At 47.0% G+C, this 17,317-nt stretch overlaps 5 protein-coding genes across 5 annotated transcripts; 3 read left to right on the top strand and 2 right to left on the bottom strand.

Moving 5' to 3' along the window:
• Positions 1–98: 98 nt before the first annotated feature.
• Positions 99–3,633, top strand: BP5553_01437 (uncharacterized protein; the record flags this gene model as incomplete). The annotated part of the gene is made up of 4 exons (XM_032010060.1): positions 99–107; positions 172–610; positions 661–3,535; positions 3,591–3,633. 4 exons carry the CDS (start codon positions 99–101, stop codon positions 3,631–3,633), a joined length of 3,366 nt encoding a protein of 1,121 aa, XP_031874114.1.
• A 1,773-nt stretch (positions 3,634–5,406) lies between these two features.
• BP5553_01436 (putative dis1-suppressing protein kinase dsk1) lies at positions 5,407–7,804 on the top strand (the record flags this gene model as incomplete). Its single annotated transcript, XM_032010059.1, has 4 exons — positions 5,407–5,597; positions 6,019–6,990; positions 7,045–7,282; positions 7,364–7,804. 4 exons carry the CDS (start codon positions 5,407–5,409, stop codon positions 7,802–7,804), a joined length of 1,842 nt encoding a protein of 613 aa, XP_031874113.1.
• A 4,084-nt stretch (positions 7,805–11,888) lies between these two features.
• On the bottom strand, positions 11,889–12,977 carry BP5553_01435 (uncharacterized protein; the record flags this gene model as incomplete). Its single annotated transcript, XM_032010058.1, has 1 exon — positions 11,889–12,977. One exon carries the CDS (start codon positions 12,975–12,977, stop codon positions 11,889–11,891), a length of 1,089 nt encoding a protein of 362 aa, XP_031874112.1.
• Positions 12,978–13,919: 942 nt separating this feature from the next.
• Positions 13,920–14,672, bottom strand: BP5553_01434 (uncharacterized protein; the record flags this gene model as incomplete). Its single annotated transcript, XM_032010057.1, has 1 exon — positions 13,920–14,672. The coding sequence occupies one exon, from the start codon at positions 14,670–14,672 to the stop codon at positions 13,920–13,922; it is 753 nt and encodes a 250-aa protein (XP_031874111.1).
• A 1,292-nt stretch (positions 14,673–15,964) lies between these two features.
• On the top strand, positions 15,965–17,179 carry BP5553_01433 (uncharacterized protein; the record flags this gene model as incomplete). The annotated part of the gene is made up of 4 exons (XM_032010056.1): positions 15,965–16,303; positions 16,372–16,528; positions 16,592–16,623; positions 16,679–17,179. The coding sequence occupies 4 exons, from the start codon at positions 15,965–15,967 to the stop codon at positions 17,177–17,179; spliced, it is 1,029 nt and encodes a 342-aa protein (XP_031874110.1).
• Between the last annotated feature and the right edge of the window lie 138 nt (positions 17,180–17,317).

Here is a 17,317-nt window from a genome sequence, read left to right as displayed (position 1 = left end):
ACATACGTTGTCGCATTATGACTGTTTCCTATTAGGTGGTTGTAAGGACAGCTAGTGAGCTATTGAATCAATAGATATCGCCGGAAGACGTGGCCACAATGTTCCAGGTAACTATCCACCAAACATGTCGTAGCCTTGCAGGCAGATCACCATCCACTGACTTGTTTATAGCGACTTAAAGGCGCAATAGATTCCCGCATCGCCGAAGAACAAGCCCGCCAGCAGGCTACTACGGCTACTCCTGTATCGAGATCAAATTCTGCTCGGCGCCCTACCTCTCGAACTGCGTCGCCGTCCACACGGCCTCGAAGGGCCAAACCAAAAGAAACCGACGGAGCACCAGCTCGCGGCCCAGATCCGTCCGAATTCGAGAGTGCTTTTGCTATAGAGGATGATTCGGAAGATATATCCAACGGAGTGACACCAGCAACCGACGAGAAGCCCCCTACAATGACGGACACTACTGTGACCCCGGCGGATAACGCATCTGGGGATGTCGGCGACAAAGGGATAGAAAACGCTGCGGCCACGCCGCCAAAGCCTGCCGGATTACCTGCAGAAGTGCGTGCAAAGTTGCGGAAATTGGAGACTCTAGAGTCGAGATATAAAGGTAGGACAATATGTTATCTTAATCGTGACCAAGCTTGACTTCTTCGATAGATCTCCTACGGTCCTACCGAATTGCACATTCCCGCGCTATATCAATAGAGCCATTTGAGAAGGCTCTGAAGGAAAATACTCCTCTAGCAACCATCGCAGACCCCGATGCTTTGATCGAATATGTAAATCAGCTCAATTTGAAAGGTGATATGGTGATGGATGAGCTGAAGCGCGTATCCGCCGACCGTGATGACTATAAGAAGAAATTGGACGAATCTGAAAAGAAAGCCTTATCGGCACAGAATGAGCTTGAGGCTCTCAAATCCGCCACGCAAAGCGATGCAACTACGACCGGCGCGCATGAAAAGGCGGAAACTATGAGCATTGATACGCCAACAGCTTCCGTGAAATCCCCTGTGTCCTCAGTGTTGGGGATTTTTTCACCCAAGCAAAAGCCACAAGCAACGTCTGAAAATAAAGACGTCAGCGAGGAATTCTTTTCGTATGACGATGAGGTGCCTAAACTTCAACAAGAAGTTAAAGACAAAACCGCTGAAATCGAGGAGTTGAAGTCGAAAGTTGACAGCTTAGGAAAGGATCTTGCTGTGGCCCAAGAATCAAGTTCTGGCCTGGTTGAGAGTCTAGAAAAGGCGACACGAGAACTCAACGAGTCCAAGGAAGCTGCAGTAGATGGCCAATCCCGACTTAAAGAGCTCGAGGCACAGACCAAGGAACTTGAAAGCCTGAAGCAGACTTTACAGACGAAGGAGAAGCAGCTTGCAGATCTGGAGACTGGCCTCGCAAACCACAAGAAAGAATCAACCGAAAAGATCGCCTTGTTGGAGGGTGACATTGCAAACCAGAAGAAAACTGCAAATGGAAAGCTTCAATCGGAGATAGATGCTAGGAAGGAAGCAGAAAGCGCTCGCCAAATGCTAGATACTCAAATTAAGGATTTGGAGAAGTCACGGGTTGGTGATACAAAGCGCATTTCAGAGCTCGTCGAGTCGAAGAAGCTGCTTGAGAATCAAGTTAAAGAGAAGACGACACAGGAAGTTGACGGCAGTGAGGGCAAGAGCGTAACACCTGCTAGTCAGCCCACGGAAACAACAGCTGGCGCAGCAACAGGCGCAGGAGGTGGTAAGAAAAAGAACAGGAAGAAGAAGAAGGCCGGCAATGCTGCAGCTAGCGCTGTCAAGGAGGCTCCAGTGGAGAAGGACCAGGAATCACTCCCCAGCACTCCGGCCACCACCGATTTGCAAGCTGAGATATCTAGGCTCAAGGATGAAGTGGCGGACCGAGATACCCAGATAGCAAAGTTACAAACGAAGCGAAAGACCGAGGAAGATCTACGAGAAGAGCTTGAGCATATGCAAGACAACTTCCTTAATATTGGCCAGGAGCATGTCGAAGCCAAGGATAAAATCAAGGAGCTTCAAACCGAGAAGACAGCCCTTCAAGAGAGAATCAGCAAACTAGAGGGAGAGATTGAAACCTATAAGAACCAATCGAAGGGTGCGGATAAGGTTGGAGCTGATTTCAAATCCTTGACGGCAGAATACGAAGATCTCAAATTGAAATCTGCTACACTACAGACGGACCTTGGAGCGGCCCAGCAACTTGCGACATCACGCTATAGAGATTTGACGGATCTCCGGGACGTCTTACAACAGGCTCAGCCTGAGCTCAAAACACTACGCGCCGAGAATGGCAACTTGAAAGCCACCAAGGACGAACTTGCCACCCGTACAGCGGATTTGAGAAGGTTGGAGGCTCGAGAAAAAGACCTGAAATCTGATGTTGCAAGCTTCAAGAAGCAAGCCGCGGATCGGGAGAACAAGATCAGGGAACTGAACGAGCAGGTAACTCAGGAGACGAACGGCCGGCTTCGAGCTGAGGACCAGGTTCGCGTCGCGCAGCGCGATATGAGGAAGTCCGAAGCAGAGAAGATCAAACTTGCTGCTTCGGGAGAAAAATCGGCATCAGAGCTTGAAAAGGTCCAAGAAGAAGCTGGTAAACTGAAGGTTAAGGTTCGGGATCTTGAAGATCAAGTTTCCAAGCTCACGAGCGAATCTAAAGGGCTCCGAGAGGAAGTTGAGCTACGTGGCTCGCAATACAACAATGCTCAGGGACTGTTAGGCAGCATGAGAGATCAAAGTTCGGAGATGGCCATGCAACTGAAGGAGGCCAAAGAGCAATCCGAAAGCCTTGAAGACGAACTAGCAGAGATCCAAAAATTACTGAGTGAACGCACTCGTGAGGGCGAGACCATGCGTAGACTTCTAGCGGACGTTGATGACCGGGCTGAAGCTAAGATAAGGGAAATGAGAGAACGTATGGAGGCTGCTATTGAAGAGCGAGACCGTGCGGAGGACGAGGCGAGCACAAACGGCCGACGAAGAGCTCGCGAAGTGGATGAGCTCAAGACTAAAATTCGAGATTTCGAACGGGATCTGAAGCGAGCTCAAGACGACCGGGATGAGCTGCAACAGGCCGAGAAAGAATGGAAGCGGAAGCGTGATACTCTTGAAGGAGTGTCCGAGAAAGCTGCCCAGGAAGTTAATGAGATACGGTCAACTATGGGCGAGCTTCGCAATGCTCTTGACGGCAGCGAGAAGCAAGTTCGAGAAGCTGAAAAGCAGCGAACGGATCTACGTCGACTCTTAGAAGAAGCCAATCAACGATACGAGAAACTTCAAAAAGAGTTCAAGACGCTTCAAGCTAAACAGTCGCGGATGAACGACGTTTCGTCCCGATCATCGATTGACAGTGGCAGGGCGGGGAGTCCTGTCAATGGTGCGGCAAGGCAGCAAGCAGGACAGATGGATTATGTCTACTTGAAGACCATCCTCCTCCAGTTTCTAGAACAGAAAGACAAGAAGAGACAGGCCGACTTGGTCAAGACGGTTCTTGGGCAGTTGCTACGTTTCGACAAGTAAGTTTTCCCAGGGCGTTTTCAGTATTTCAATGGCCGCTGACATCAATTATAGAAAGGACCAGGATAAATGGATGGCGGCAATCTCAGCCAAATGATGACCTCATTACGGTGTGGCTTGTATTTAATTTAGCTGTTTGATTGCGGGGTTGAAGAATAGCGATGGGTGGATTTATTTGTTATCGATGACGCCCTGTTTCATGGAAATCACGGGGGACGATGCATATCAGACATAGTCCATAACCTAACATCGTAACGTTGTACATTATTACCTCTAGGAATGGGAATTCTGAATAGAGCAGGATATCTGTTCTAGGTCCCATGTTATCTTCCTGTTTGATAGGTTGCCTTCCCTTGCTATTCCACACGGAAGCCAGGCCCAGGGTCGCGTTTCGAGGCTCAACGGAGCATTACTGTATGTCCACGGGGCGGTTACATACCAGCAGATCGGCATCTGACCAGGAGACGGAGAATGTACCCCTGCCTATCAAACCCATCATGTGTAGCTCCCATGTGCAAATCCATGGTCAATGTGCCACTCGGCGGGGAATGATTCATGGCATAGAGCATAGCATCCCTAGAGTAGGCACCTTAGGGCGTAGAGCATAGAGCATGGAGAGATAGATATAGCCACACACACCACCAGGACCCAGGACAAGGGATCATGCCTTCAGGATGCAAGACGCAAGACGCAAGATTCAAGATGCAATACATAATCAACCGTGGGATTCATTCCCAAGGCAGTACAAAGTGCAGATTATGTATACAGAATGTACAGCGTACCCAGAAAGTACAGAGACAGTACCGTAGCATCAGAACTCCCCTCTACGTACTGCATTGCTGCCAAACCCACCCTACTACAGTAGCAACTCGTTAGTGAGAGCTGGTGGAGCAGCTCTGAGTTCACGCTGCCCAAAGATCTCGCATTCTGGGCGAATAGATCCATCCGTCATCATTGGCTCTGGCGCGGCGGATTTATGGGCTGTGCTGGTGCTGGTGCTTCTGTGTATTATATTTATCCCCGGTTGCCGCCGCCAGCATCGATTGCTCCCAAGCTCCAAGCTCCAAACCCCATTATCTGGCTGGTTGATCGTATTTATTGATTGATGCTTCTGCCTCTGGTCCTCGATCCCTGCGCTGCTCAGTGCCCTTGAAACACGCCGTTGAGAGCAGCCCCAGATCAGGTACACGACACTAGACACACACACACGCACCTTGGATCTCATTACTCGAGTATTTGTTATTATTATCATAACAGTTCCGCCTCGCCAGTCCGAGCTCCTGTTCTTGCGCAGCGGCTAGCAGCGAAACAAGTCTAATCAATCCAATCTTCCTCGACGAATTGCCCGGCTGCTGTCCGCCTGAGCTGGCGGCCATAGCCATATCGATGCGCGTCTCGCCCTGCCCGTTACCCGAACCCAGCTGTCGCTGTCGCTGTTGATCGCATCCACGTACGTGTGTGAGTGCGAGTGTGTGTGGGCGCATGGCCAGCGTCGTTGCGTGAAAAAAGTGCAGAGTGGAGAGTGCAAAGTCCAAAGGAATTCAAAGGGAAGTCCAGGCAAAGAGTTCTAGAATACATACCGACAACTATTCACTGCATTCATATTGCCACTACCACTACCACTCCCACCTCCAGCGCAAAGTTCTTCGAGTCCCTTCCCCCCCGCCGCCGCCCTGCCCGCGTCATAGTCGGCACCAGAGAATCTGAGAATCAGAATCAGAATCAGCATCAGCATCAGCATTAGGATCCGCATCGGCATCAGCATCAGCATCACAACCTTCTACGACGTTGAAATCCCCCCACCGGAAGCAGCGCAATCCATCTCCATCCCACCGCCTCCTTGCATCGCGACCTGCGACGATCCGCGACGATGAACGGATCCCATATCAAGCAAGCGGCGATCCAGAAGGCCAAGCAGGTCGCCAATACCGCTTCCAATGGCGGCACCACTAAGAAGCGGAAGAAGGAATTGAAGCCCATTATCACCACCGAGGCCGAGGGCCTCCAACAAGATGCTCAGAGCGCCTCCAGTATGGCATCGTCGAACCCAGCGGGTGCAGGGTAAGTCCAGTTGCGCCGCGTGTTGTTGTGTTTGTTTTCTCCCCTTCCAGTTCGTTTTCGTTTCCGTTTCTGCATCAACACTCAATGCAAGCGCTCGTCCGCATTCCCCCACCTTGGAGGAATCGAATCCGCGGTGTGCTTGTCGGCTTGGTTGCTGCTTTGCGCGAAACAGCTCACCACCTCACCTCACCTCAACATCATTATCACTTCACTCCACCTCACTTCACCTCCCCTCTGCGCTCGCAGCAATTTAGCACGAAGATGATCATGATCCCGATCCATCCCGCGATCAACATCCCACCTCCCGCATCTCGCATTCCGCTTCCACTTCCATTTGCATACCCATCAACACCAACATCAACATCAGCATCATGACTTCGCTACTCAAACATTTGCTGACCACAAATAACCATCCCCACAGATCCGCCGGCGCCTCAAATTCGAACCTCCACCCCAAATCTACTGCCAACCGCTCCCCTTCCTCCTCCTCCTCCCGCGAAGACGCTGCCGAAACAACCGCCGATGAAGAAGACTCCGAAGATTACTGCAAAGGCGGGTATCACCCCGTCACCGTCGGCGAGCACTTTAAGGATGGGAGATACACGGTGGTCCGCAAGCTGGGTTGGGGTCATTTTTCCACCGTATGGCTCTCCCGGGATAACGTCAATGGCAAGCACGTTGCATTGAAGGTGGTACGGTCGGCGGCCCATTACACGGAGACCGCCATAGACGAGATCAAGCTGCTCAACAAGATCGTAGCCGCCAAGCCAGACCACCCCGGCCGGAAACACGTCGTGAGCTTACTGGACTCGTTCGAGCATAAGGGTCCGAATGGCACTCACGTCTGCATGGTGTTCGAGGTCTTGGGCGAGAATCTACTGGGATTGATTAAGCGCTGGAACCACCGTGGGATACCAATGCCGCTCGTCAAGCAGATCACAAAGCAAGTTCTTCTGGGTCTAGACTATCTACATAGAGAATGTGGCATCATACACACCGATCTAAAGCCGGAGAATGTGTTGATAGAGATTGGGGATGTGGAGCAGATCGTCAAGACATTTGTGAAGGACAATGTTAAGAAGGATGATAAGGAGGATAACCGCAATGGACGGAGAAGACGCCGGACTTTGATTACAGGCAGCCAGCCATTACCGAGCCCGCTGAATGCTAGCTTTAGTCAAGCGGATCTGATGAGGTTTCCTGGAAGCACCGCAAGCTCTCATACGAGTCTCAATCAGATGATGCATGAAGGTAATGAATCTCCTACCAAAGACAAACAAACTGCTGTTTTGGACGAAGTCGTAATGAGTGGTGCAATAGGAGGCTCGAAAGACGCATCGCCCAAGAAGGAGAAAGAGGACGAGGAGAAGCATGGCCAACGAGAAAAGACCGCGTGAGTAGATATCGTCCCCAACACTTCTCCTGCCAGAGACTAACCTTGAAGTAGTGATCTCCTGACTCGAGAAGTTTCCGGCATATCTCTGGACAAGACGAGTGAAAAGAAGAAGGCCGAAGATGCGGTTGCTGGTGATATAATATCGGTTAAGATAGCAGATTTGGGCAACGCATGTTGGACAGGTCACCATTTCACAAACGATATCCAGACACGGCAATACCGGTCCCCCGAAGTTATTCTAGGTGCAAAATGGGGCGCTAGTACCGATGTTTGGAGCATGGCTGCAATGGTATGTTGATCCCGCGGGCAGCTGCTGGTGCCTTGTTGCTCGACCAGCGCAAAGGATTTGAACTGATGAGATACAAAACAGGTGTTCGAACTTATAACTGGTGACTACCTTTTCGACCCCCAATCAGGCACCAAATACGGCAAAGATGATGATCATATCGCCCAAATCATCGAACTCCTCGGCCCCTTTCCCAAGTCTCTCTGTACCTCTGGCAAGTGGAGCCAAGAAATCTTCAACCGCAAGGGGGAGCTTCGCAACATCCACCGACTACGTCACTGGGCACTTCCCGACGTCCTCAAAGAGAAATACCATTTTAAGGAGGATGAGGCGAAGCGGGTTGCGGCCTTCCTCACCCCGATGCTCGAATTAACACCAGAGAAACGAGCCAATGCTGGCGGCATGGCGGGCGTGGAGTGGCTTCAAGATACACCGGGTATGGTAGGTATGAAGATCGATGGGCTGGAAGTTGGGTCTAAAGGCGAAGGAATCGAGGGTTGGGCGTTTGAGGTGAAGAAGAGATGAATGACCATCTCGATATTCTCCATTTTCCACGGCTATCATCCGGGACTGGATACAAGGGCGAAGCACAAGAAAGCAAGCGCATTTTCTATCTGTGCATACACATGCATATCATTTTCGCCTCTTTTCTCCACAGCCGGATAAACCAAACACGGGCAAGAATTTAGATGCGCGTAGAACACTATGGAACCCTTTCAATGAATCTATGGAAAAACTGCCAAAAATAATAACCGTGTGGGGGAAATCGGATTTGGGGTGGAGAGGGAAAACACCTCTTATTTTCTTTTGCTCTTTCTCTCGCTCTTATCTCCTTTCCCTCATCTACATATTGACATCTGCACCCCACGCTCGCTTTTGACATCATGTCGAAATGACTATTATGATTACTTTTTACAAAGCAAATATGACTCTCCTTGTGTAGAAATTCTCATAGGCGTGGGATGGACTGGGGCGGCGCTATATATTGCGGGTGGGGGACTAGGCGGAAGGGAGGCTTTATATACATAACAGAGAGCTGAGCTACTATTACTGCGAGAACAACATCAGGGGTTGATTATGTGCTTCTTTTTTGCATCGCGCGCGCCTTTTGAACAAATGAAAGAATGCTTAGCTGTTTGATTTTCATTTTGGCTACTTGCTTCCTTGCTCTTGTTTGATGAATATATATCTTGCAAAAAGATGGATCGCCTCTCTATGAGCTACATACGCTGGGCCTGTTTAGATCGACCTTGTTCTTTTCCGCTTTAGCTATTTGTTATTTTTCTTGCGGTTTAATCATAAGATAGTGCTTTGAGGGATACTTTAGATATAGGTGTATTTTCTTTTAACGAGTTAGGGAGGAGAAGGACTAAACGAACGGAAAAAATGAAATGATTGTTTTATAGATGCTCCGACGCCTTGCACTCATGCCCTCCCTTTCTTTGCTATTAGGTTCCGCGGCGTGTAGTGCAAGAATGGCTTATTTAAAAAAGAAATTATGTTTTTGATCTTATAAATAGTAGATTTTATACACGAGAGGAATTTCTTTTCTTCTGGTGTGTACGTGATATGCCTACGTAGGCTCTAAAGACTACAACGTGCAAATACTAGATAGTAAGATTTAGACACTTAACTCTGGGGCTAGGGGGCACGATGATATGCTGGAGAGGCTGATTGGCCCGGGTTGTATACAAACATTGTCTTGGACGTGTTGATCTAGAGGAGAGGAACAAATCCAAGTGGACTTCATCCTGAGATGAGTTAGGTCGGATACAGAGCGAGGGCCGTAGGAAAGTACACGTTTAGATAATATTACTAGGCTTCAGAAAGAGAATAAGGTTGTCAGTTTCCTCAAATTTGAATGCTACGGGGGCGATCTAATCCGTACGGCGATAGTGTGAGGCCCACCTCAGCAGAAATTAACCTTCAAGATTGTGTAGTATTAGTTTGGTACTTTATGGATTCCGTCTAAAAGTATAGCATTATTCCTTGGAGATAGAGGGAATTTTGTCCATATCAAGCAATAGTGTAGTTCCTGCTTGAACCGTTGACAAAACATACACATAGCTGTCTACTTTTATTCCTCCCTTTTCAACCGGGATAGTTAGTGCTCTATAATATGGTAAAAATACGTACGAAGATTTGCCAATTGCTGGAGACATAGTAGCAGAGATCAAAATACCTCCCTAAGATGAGACCCGTTGATATACTTTCCTCCTTCTATTCCGTCTAGTTGCAACAGGTCCGTAGCTGGTGGCAACATTAACTTGCCGTTTGAGCACAATTTTCAACCTCGGCATAGAATCTAGGGATCGATAAATTATCCCTACTCATCTGAGCTAGTCGAGGGGATCTCACTTCATACAACTCTGCCATCGGGCTAAGTGGCTCCCAAACTCTTCGCCAATAGCTTTTGAAAGACAGTATCCCTTATACCTATTATTAGATGCCCGATCCCTGGGTTTGAGTTTATCCTTAAAGTTATCCTTCTGATATTAAGCCACATTGCATTCAAGTATGTTTCGGCCTCAACTTTGTCGGTCTGTTTTCTATGTCCAATGCCACTAGGTGATACTTTTTTGAAGTTCCATTTGGCTCCTTTAATCTGACTGTGGTCAGACTAAGACCACTTTACCCTTCATCAATTTGGCCTTTTGCCGCCGCCGGCGGTAGGGAATACTAAGGGTCGCGCTTATAATAATGGTAAGGAAAATATCTCCAAAACAAACTGTCAGTCTGATTACCGTACCTTGAACTGACTCTGGAATCGGACGACGAGGATTGAGCGGTGGCAGGGGCTGGATTGGGTTTCTCGGTGGTATATGTTGTTGCTGCGGTTTTAATCGAAGAGGATGAAGAAGTGGGTGGCGAGGTGGATGTGAATGGCAAGCTTTCTAGGGCACGAGTGCTTTTTTTGGATTTGGTAGCTGAAAGCTCAACCGCAACGCTACCTTCGTATTTCTTCTAGTCAATTGGAGGGCCTCGGCTTCTGGTGTAGCAATATGAACACGCCCCTCCATTGGTGTCGGTGCCACCAACTTATTAGAGATATTCTGACGTTCTGTAGCTTTATCAAAACCTCAGGGTGGGGAGCGAGCGGGCAAAGGACTCTCATAACAGCTGGATGAAATGGAGGACAACCATATCGGTCTATATCCGCTGGTGCATCTGTTCTTAACGACCAGAAGTTCGAGTTGAAGTTGGTCTCTAAATTCTTCGACTTGAAGGTGGCTGGAAACTAAGTACTGTTGACGGGTACCGCGACAAGGAATTTGAAATGAAGGAGGCAACCAGCTTGGAACAAGTGCCAAGTTCTAATGAACTCTAGCAACGCACATATTGATAATAATGAGTGTTATGGCTTAGGTAGAGTAAAGGATGGGGAGGAACGACTGTGTCCTTCTGATCGACTGTAATACCTGGTTCCTATACTACCACGTCGTAGAATGGCAACCACTATTGTAATGACAGTTTTGTTGCCTTGGTATGAAGCGCAGAAAGGTCTTATTTTGGCACCATATACAGTATATACTATGCTAGAGGTGGCACAGTTGCAGACCTTAATTGTAGCTGAACTAGTTAATAGATTATAAGCTATGGTTATTCCAGGACAAATGAACAGGACACTCCACAAATGTGAGTTGGTCGTCCACCTACCTTGCAATCCCCACGATCACTAAAGCGATGAGGAAGTATACCCCCGATCGTTATTTCCCACAAAAGTGAGACGTGAACAACTCTTCGAATTGAAGTCTTCAACAAGGTGAAGTCTAAAGGGGCCTCGACGATTCACAATTCTTTTGCTCGGTGATGTCAGAAGTGATGTTGTTTATGTTAGGAAGTTAAGTTCGATTTTACGAGGCCGAAACACACACCCATGAGGGCACACTTGCAACCACAGTTAACCTATACCTCGATTACGATCACCTATCGAGGACTAACACATACCGACAATAGATAACTCGGTCACTACAAAGCTTCTCTGAAAAAGGTTTGAAATTGCAAGTCTTCTCAAGTGAAGTATGCCCCTTTCCCCCGTTATTTTCCTTGTCTCTGTTCTATACATTGGCGAATTTCATGGCTTCGCAATTATTCCACCCCTACATTAGTCTTGGTATTAATTATTACTTTGGTGCTGTTCTTACTCGACGCCCATCATGGCAAATTGGCAACCGAGCGGCACAAGGCAACACATTTCAAGGGTATTCATCAACACACCCACGTGGTTCAAATTGGAATATTTAGGAAATAACTATATTAGTTGAAGTAGTTCGCTAGGTGTGCCTGGCCTATATATAAACACCTATTACAATGTTAGGAATTCCTCCAGTTCTCCTGGCAAGTATCAACTCGCTAACAAACAAAAGAAAAGCAGTTTGGAATTCTATGGTCAAAAGGCTAGTGAGTAGTGATAATCTACAAAGAGCCCTTGGATTTTTCAATGATCTCGTTGCCGCTAGATTGTTCTGTAAAGGGAAGACTTTTGAAGCGAAGAGGAGACTTCAAGATGGGATTGATTGGGGAGGCTCCCATCCAGGCTAGCCCCTCGCTGTTCGCCATCCTCCCTCTCGTCGGATGTTGTACTAGGTGCTTCCATATCCTCGTCATTCTAGTCTAATTCGCCACGTACAAGTGCATAATTTAACCGGATTAATACAGATGCAGTATCATTAACGCGTATGTTTAGTTTGGTTCGATCGTTTAATCCTTGTGGAAAGAGCCACCTGTGGAGTGTAGACGAAATATCAAGACCGTCCAGGCAAACTTTTCCTTCATTGCCATCCTCTTCTTCATCGGATGTTATTCTAGGAGTCTCCAGTTTCTCATTATCGTTTAATTCGCCATATGCAAGTGTAAAACGGGCATATGCAGTAGCTATAAAATCATGAGGGACTAGGATTTTTCCATCCTCTCTTTTGAATTTTGTACTAAGAGTCTCCATATTCTTATCCTCCCTTGATTGGCAAATTGGAAGCATAAAGCGGTCAAATGCGGATCTAAAATTATGAGGGACTCTGCTGTTGCCCTCTCTTTCGCCGGGCGTTGTACTAGGGTACCCCATGTTTCCGTTCTCGTATGCTGGGCCATATGAATTTGCAAATTGGATAAATGCAGGTTCAAACGTATGAGGGCATGGGCTTAGTTGGGATGGATTTTTGTTCAATCCATGTGGAAAGAGCCCGTAGTTCATGGTATGTGCCATGTTTAGTATTTCGCGGGTTTCAGTCATAAAATATGCTAACATTCCATATATTATCTGGCGACTGTCACTCATAAACCATTTGCGAACTCCGTTTTTGGTGCAGCCATCGGAGAAAGCGGATTTCATGATGTCTCCATGCATGCGCAATAGCGCTGTCGCAAGCACGTCGATGATGCCCACTGGCCAGCGCTTGAAAGTAGCTTTGGCTCTGCGCTCAGCGTCCTGTTGAGAATAGCCCTGTATTTCCATGAAATCTCGAACTAGGATGTAGTGCAAAAGGCATAGCCGGCGCGGGATATCGCCTAAACAGCTATCGCAATACGCCTGTGTTAGATCAGTAGCACTTTGCTTGGTGAAATTGCGTTTTTCCACAAGGTGTCGAATCATGTATCGGCGCGCCCGATCAATATCAGGACGGCCATTATCAATATCAAAGGGGTATACGCCATTGGTGGTAGAGGTGGAGTAGTCGAAATAGTTGCCAGCGGCCGACATGATTGCGGTGCGGTGTATAATCTTGTCCCTTCTAGAGGAGTACAGAAAAGTGATGGTGGCTGAGAAGATGGAGTATGAAGAAAGTATGGATATGCTGCCAATGTTTATGTACCCAGTTAAAAATCAAGTTGAGGAGCTACAAAGAGATAAGCACAAAGGAACAAGGTCAAGTTTACTGAAACACCCTGATTATTATCATCGCCATTATCTAGAATAAAGAAGACAGAATAAGAGAAGCTTTTCGGTTGGTTTGAAATAAAGAGGTTATTAGGTAGCTACGGAAATTAGAACAAAGACCGAAGAAATAGATAGGGGTCAACAGATAATTGTAATTTGGTAAACCAATGTGCGTGGTTGTGATACTTGTCCCTTAAAACAAGAGTATAATTACTCGTGTTAAAGGCTAAATATGTGCAGTAAATAGGAGTTGTGAGTAGCCTAGATATCTTCTTTTGTATCATTTAGTATAATATACATTTGTGAGAGTGCAAGCTGCCTGGGTATTAAAGTGTTTTATAAAAAGATTATTGTTACAAGTACAAAGGGGTTGGTATTATTTAATAGGCGCAATAGTAGGCCGTAATTATCTTGATTAGGGTAGTCTGAATTCACACGTGGATCCGGCATATGGAAACAACTCGATTCATTAGAGTATAATTAGTAGTTACTTGAGTGGACTTGCAATTCGTTTTGGAAATGTTTTGATTCTATAATTCTATTTCCATGGGGTATTTTGTACGAAGTTCTACCTGGGTATCCAGTTAACTCTTCTGTTCGACTGACCAATCCGAGAAATGACAGACGGTGGAGTCCATATCCTGCATGGCATCCTCGAATATCAACATCGATACTAGGGCAGTAACTTTCAGCTATTATCAATGCGATTCTTCATGGCGGCGCCGGCTATCTGCAGTATATCTGTTGGCATATCTTTCAGCTTGCTCAGCACCGAGTCCTGCGAACCTCAAAGACTCGACCTCCTATCCTTATAGTTCTAACCCCGAAACCACCATCATCAGAAGGTTCATAGCTGTCCCTGGATCTAGGCGGTGCTGAAGGTTCACGAGATCTATGCTCTGTGTAAGACTGGCTCCGCTGAGGCGGTGGAGGTCCGGCGCGAGGAGGACGGCAACTCCTATTTCTCCATTCTTCGTATGATTCGTGTCTACTATGAGGTGGAGGAGGAGGAAAATGAGTGCTAAAATACGATTGGCTGAACATCGGTGGTGGTGTTGCCCGATCATAGGAAGGTATATCACGAGCACTGGACGGACCGTAGGATCGATGCGAAGCTGCCCTAGGTCGGCCTCCTTGATTTCTATCTCTCCCATACGTATTATTACCAGCCTCAGGCCCTCGAGAACTCGAGCGATAGTTGGGCTCATTATCAGGTGAGAACTGTGTCCGCCCATTACTGGATGAACCGTAGGGCTCCCTCGATGAGGGCCCGGAGCTTGGACTACCGTCAGTACGCCTTCGCCCTCTGGCCGCGAACTCCTTATCTACCCCGTTGTGCACAACGTTGATTAAAAAACTGGTGAGTTGCTTGCGAGTCACGAAGGGTTTGAAGCCATTCCATTCGGCTTCTGCGACGCTAATAGTATCCGACTCATCGTCATCGTCATCGTCATCGTCCTCATCAGCATACGGCGCCGGTCTTTTCGATCCACTGCTTCTGCCTGTGTAGCCGAACATGATTTCGAAGAAGCTACCTTATAATTTGTATTGCGCTACTTTTGTACGTAACGGTTATTGCAACACTCAAGATATTAGTTAAGGATGTACACGAGAAGTTGGGAGTAAATGTAACGAAAGTTCAAATTTGGAGATATATAGAACTCAACTTATTTCTGTTCTCGTCGCTAAAACCAAGTAACAAGGTTATTGTGTTCAGTGGAGATGAAAGAGCTCACCTTCCCCCTAGAACAGGATTCCCTTTGTTTGGCTCTAGAGCTCTAGACGTTAACAAAACCAGGCACGGCCTTTGTCCTATCCACCTTCCAAATCAAAAGAAAAGCATCCTTTTAAAAGTACTAATTGCTCCCCTCATCCCAACAAAAAATACGTAAGCAATGAAGCGCTATCGCGACCGCGATCTCGGAGAGTTAGAGCAGTAATAATCCTTTGGATGAAAAAAGGAACCTAGATCTTCGCTAACGAATAGGCCCCCATCCTCTCAGTAGAGAGGTTGAGCGCGCTTTGCCAATGGAGCAAGGTGTGTAGTGCTGGAGTGGTGTAATGATATGATATATACTTGAAAGAAAAATAAGGTACAAATCATAACAATCCATTCCACTTAGATAAAGCATTAAGGATAGGTTAGAACTTCTAAACTAATGCCAAGGAGATTAATTAAGACAAATCCACTCTCGGCATCTTATATTGCTGAAACTCAGTATGCATATCTCAATAACATACTGCGCAGCTCTAGAAAAGAAAGAATAAAGTAAAACTAAAGGCTGCATTAGTCTTGATCTAAGAATCGAAATGATGCTTATCAGAAATAATATATTCAGGGGTTCGCTTGTTGAGCCCTGTCACCCCTTTCTAGTACCCCTAACGCTACCCCACAAATTCCACAAACTTGACCTTGTGGTCCCTGCCTACTTTAATCTTCATATGCGCACCATTCACGACAGACGTGTTTGACAACATTAAGCGTCAATATAGTTATTACCTGGAGGTAAGGAAATTCGTACCCCTTCCACCGACCGGGTGGGTTCCATGGCTAGGCTGAGAACCGGGACTACTCAATTTATCCTCCTTTACACGCATTTCCCATTATTTCAGGCAAAGCTGGAAAACGTGCTAAATAATCCACGAACGAGGGACATAATTTTGTGTACCCAAGATTCTTGGTGCCAATTCGGGAACGTCTTGAGGAAAGAACTTCCCCGCACATCACCGAATATCTTCCCTAAAGTTTGCTAAAGCTGATTTCTTTAAATTTTCATTTCGAAAGTCTTCCTTTATTTCATTTATGCATAATGAAGTTCTCCCATCTCCTTCCCACCATCCTCGTCGCAAGCGCTGTTGTCCTAGCTCTGCCAACCGAAACCACCGAGTCCGCTGAGATTGCCCAGCGCGCCGACTCTAGCCTTGTAGGCTATCTTGGGATATTCTTCCTCGGAAATGCACCAAATATATATTTCTACCTCAGTAATGGCAACAATGCACTTTCTTTCAAAGGATTGAACAAAGGCCAGCCGATACTCAAACCATCTAGCGGGACGGGAGGGGTGCGTGACCCCTCGATTATCAGTGGAGCTGGAGCAGAAGCCGGAAAGAAATGGTATATTATCGGTACGAATTTGGATATTGGGAAAGTGAGTAGATTTTGTTATGGAATATTTGACTAGATGGTCCACGGTGCTGAAATGTGGGCGTGGAATAGACGACGTGGGATAAAGCTCAACGGAAGGGATCCTTGAGTATCTATATATGGGAGAGCACGGATATGATCAATTGGGGCGCTGAACGACTTGTAAAAGTCGAGAATGATAATGCAGGGATGGTCTGGGCGCCAGATGCCATTTGGGACCCGAGTAAAGGTAGAATCTTTCTTTTTGTTACATCATCTGGATTAGTATTTTACCAATGCTGACTGTCTATAGGCATGTATCTAGTTCACTGGGCGTCAAAATTCGTAAGCTGATTGCACACCAATGCCTATCTCTCCGTCCACTAATATCAAATACCAGTACTCCGCCTCAGACTCAGGGCATACTGGCAATCCTGGCCCTGATCAAATCCGCTACGCCTACACCAGCGACTTCAAAACCTTCACTACACCCCAGACATTTATTTCCGCCTCCTCCTCGATAATCGACCTCTCCATTCTCCAACTAGGCGACAACAGCTTCGCGCGCTTCATCAAAAACGAATCAGCGACAAACGTCTACATGGAGCGATCCGACACCGGCCTCTTTGGTACATGGACACGGCCAGGCGGAGCCACATCTTACATCAGAAGTGGTGTTGAGGGCCCTTACGCGTATATGGACAACCAGGTACAGGGGCGGGTTATATTATTGTTGGATTATTTTGGGGGAGATGGGTATAGGCCATTTACGTCGACTAACTTGAATGCTAATTCATGGACGGATGCGGATCGGAGCTCATTTCCAAGTAATTTGAGGCATGGTAGTGTTGTTGGGATTCCCCAGGATAAATATAATGCTTTGAATACGAAGTGGGGGTAAGAGCAGGTAAATAACGCGATGCTGAAGAACAAGATGGATGGAAATTGGTTGGGAGTTTATCTTGAACCTTATACGTTCCTAGACAGCAGAAGATAACGTGCAACTCCAATAGATAACTGCTATTTCTAGACCTAGTTT

The sequence above is a fragment of the Venustampulla echinocandica genome, assembly GCF_003357145.1.
Source record: "Venustampulla echinocandica strain BP 5553 chromosome Unknown scaffold_0, whole genome shotgun sequence".
In the NCBI taxonomy this organism is placed as follows: Eukaryota; Fungi; Ascomycota; class Leotiomycetes; order Helotiales; family Pleuroascaceae; genus Venustampulla; species Venustampulla echinocandica.
The sequence above is the reverse complement of the archived record's forward strand: the minus strand, read 5'-3'. Positions and strand labels throughout refer to the sequence as shown.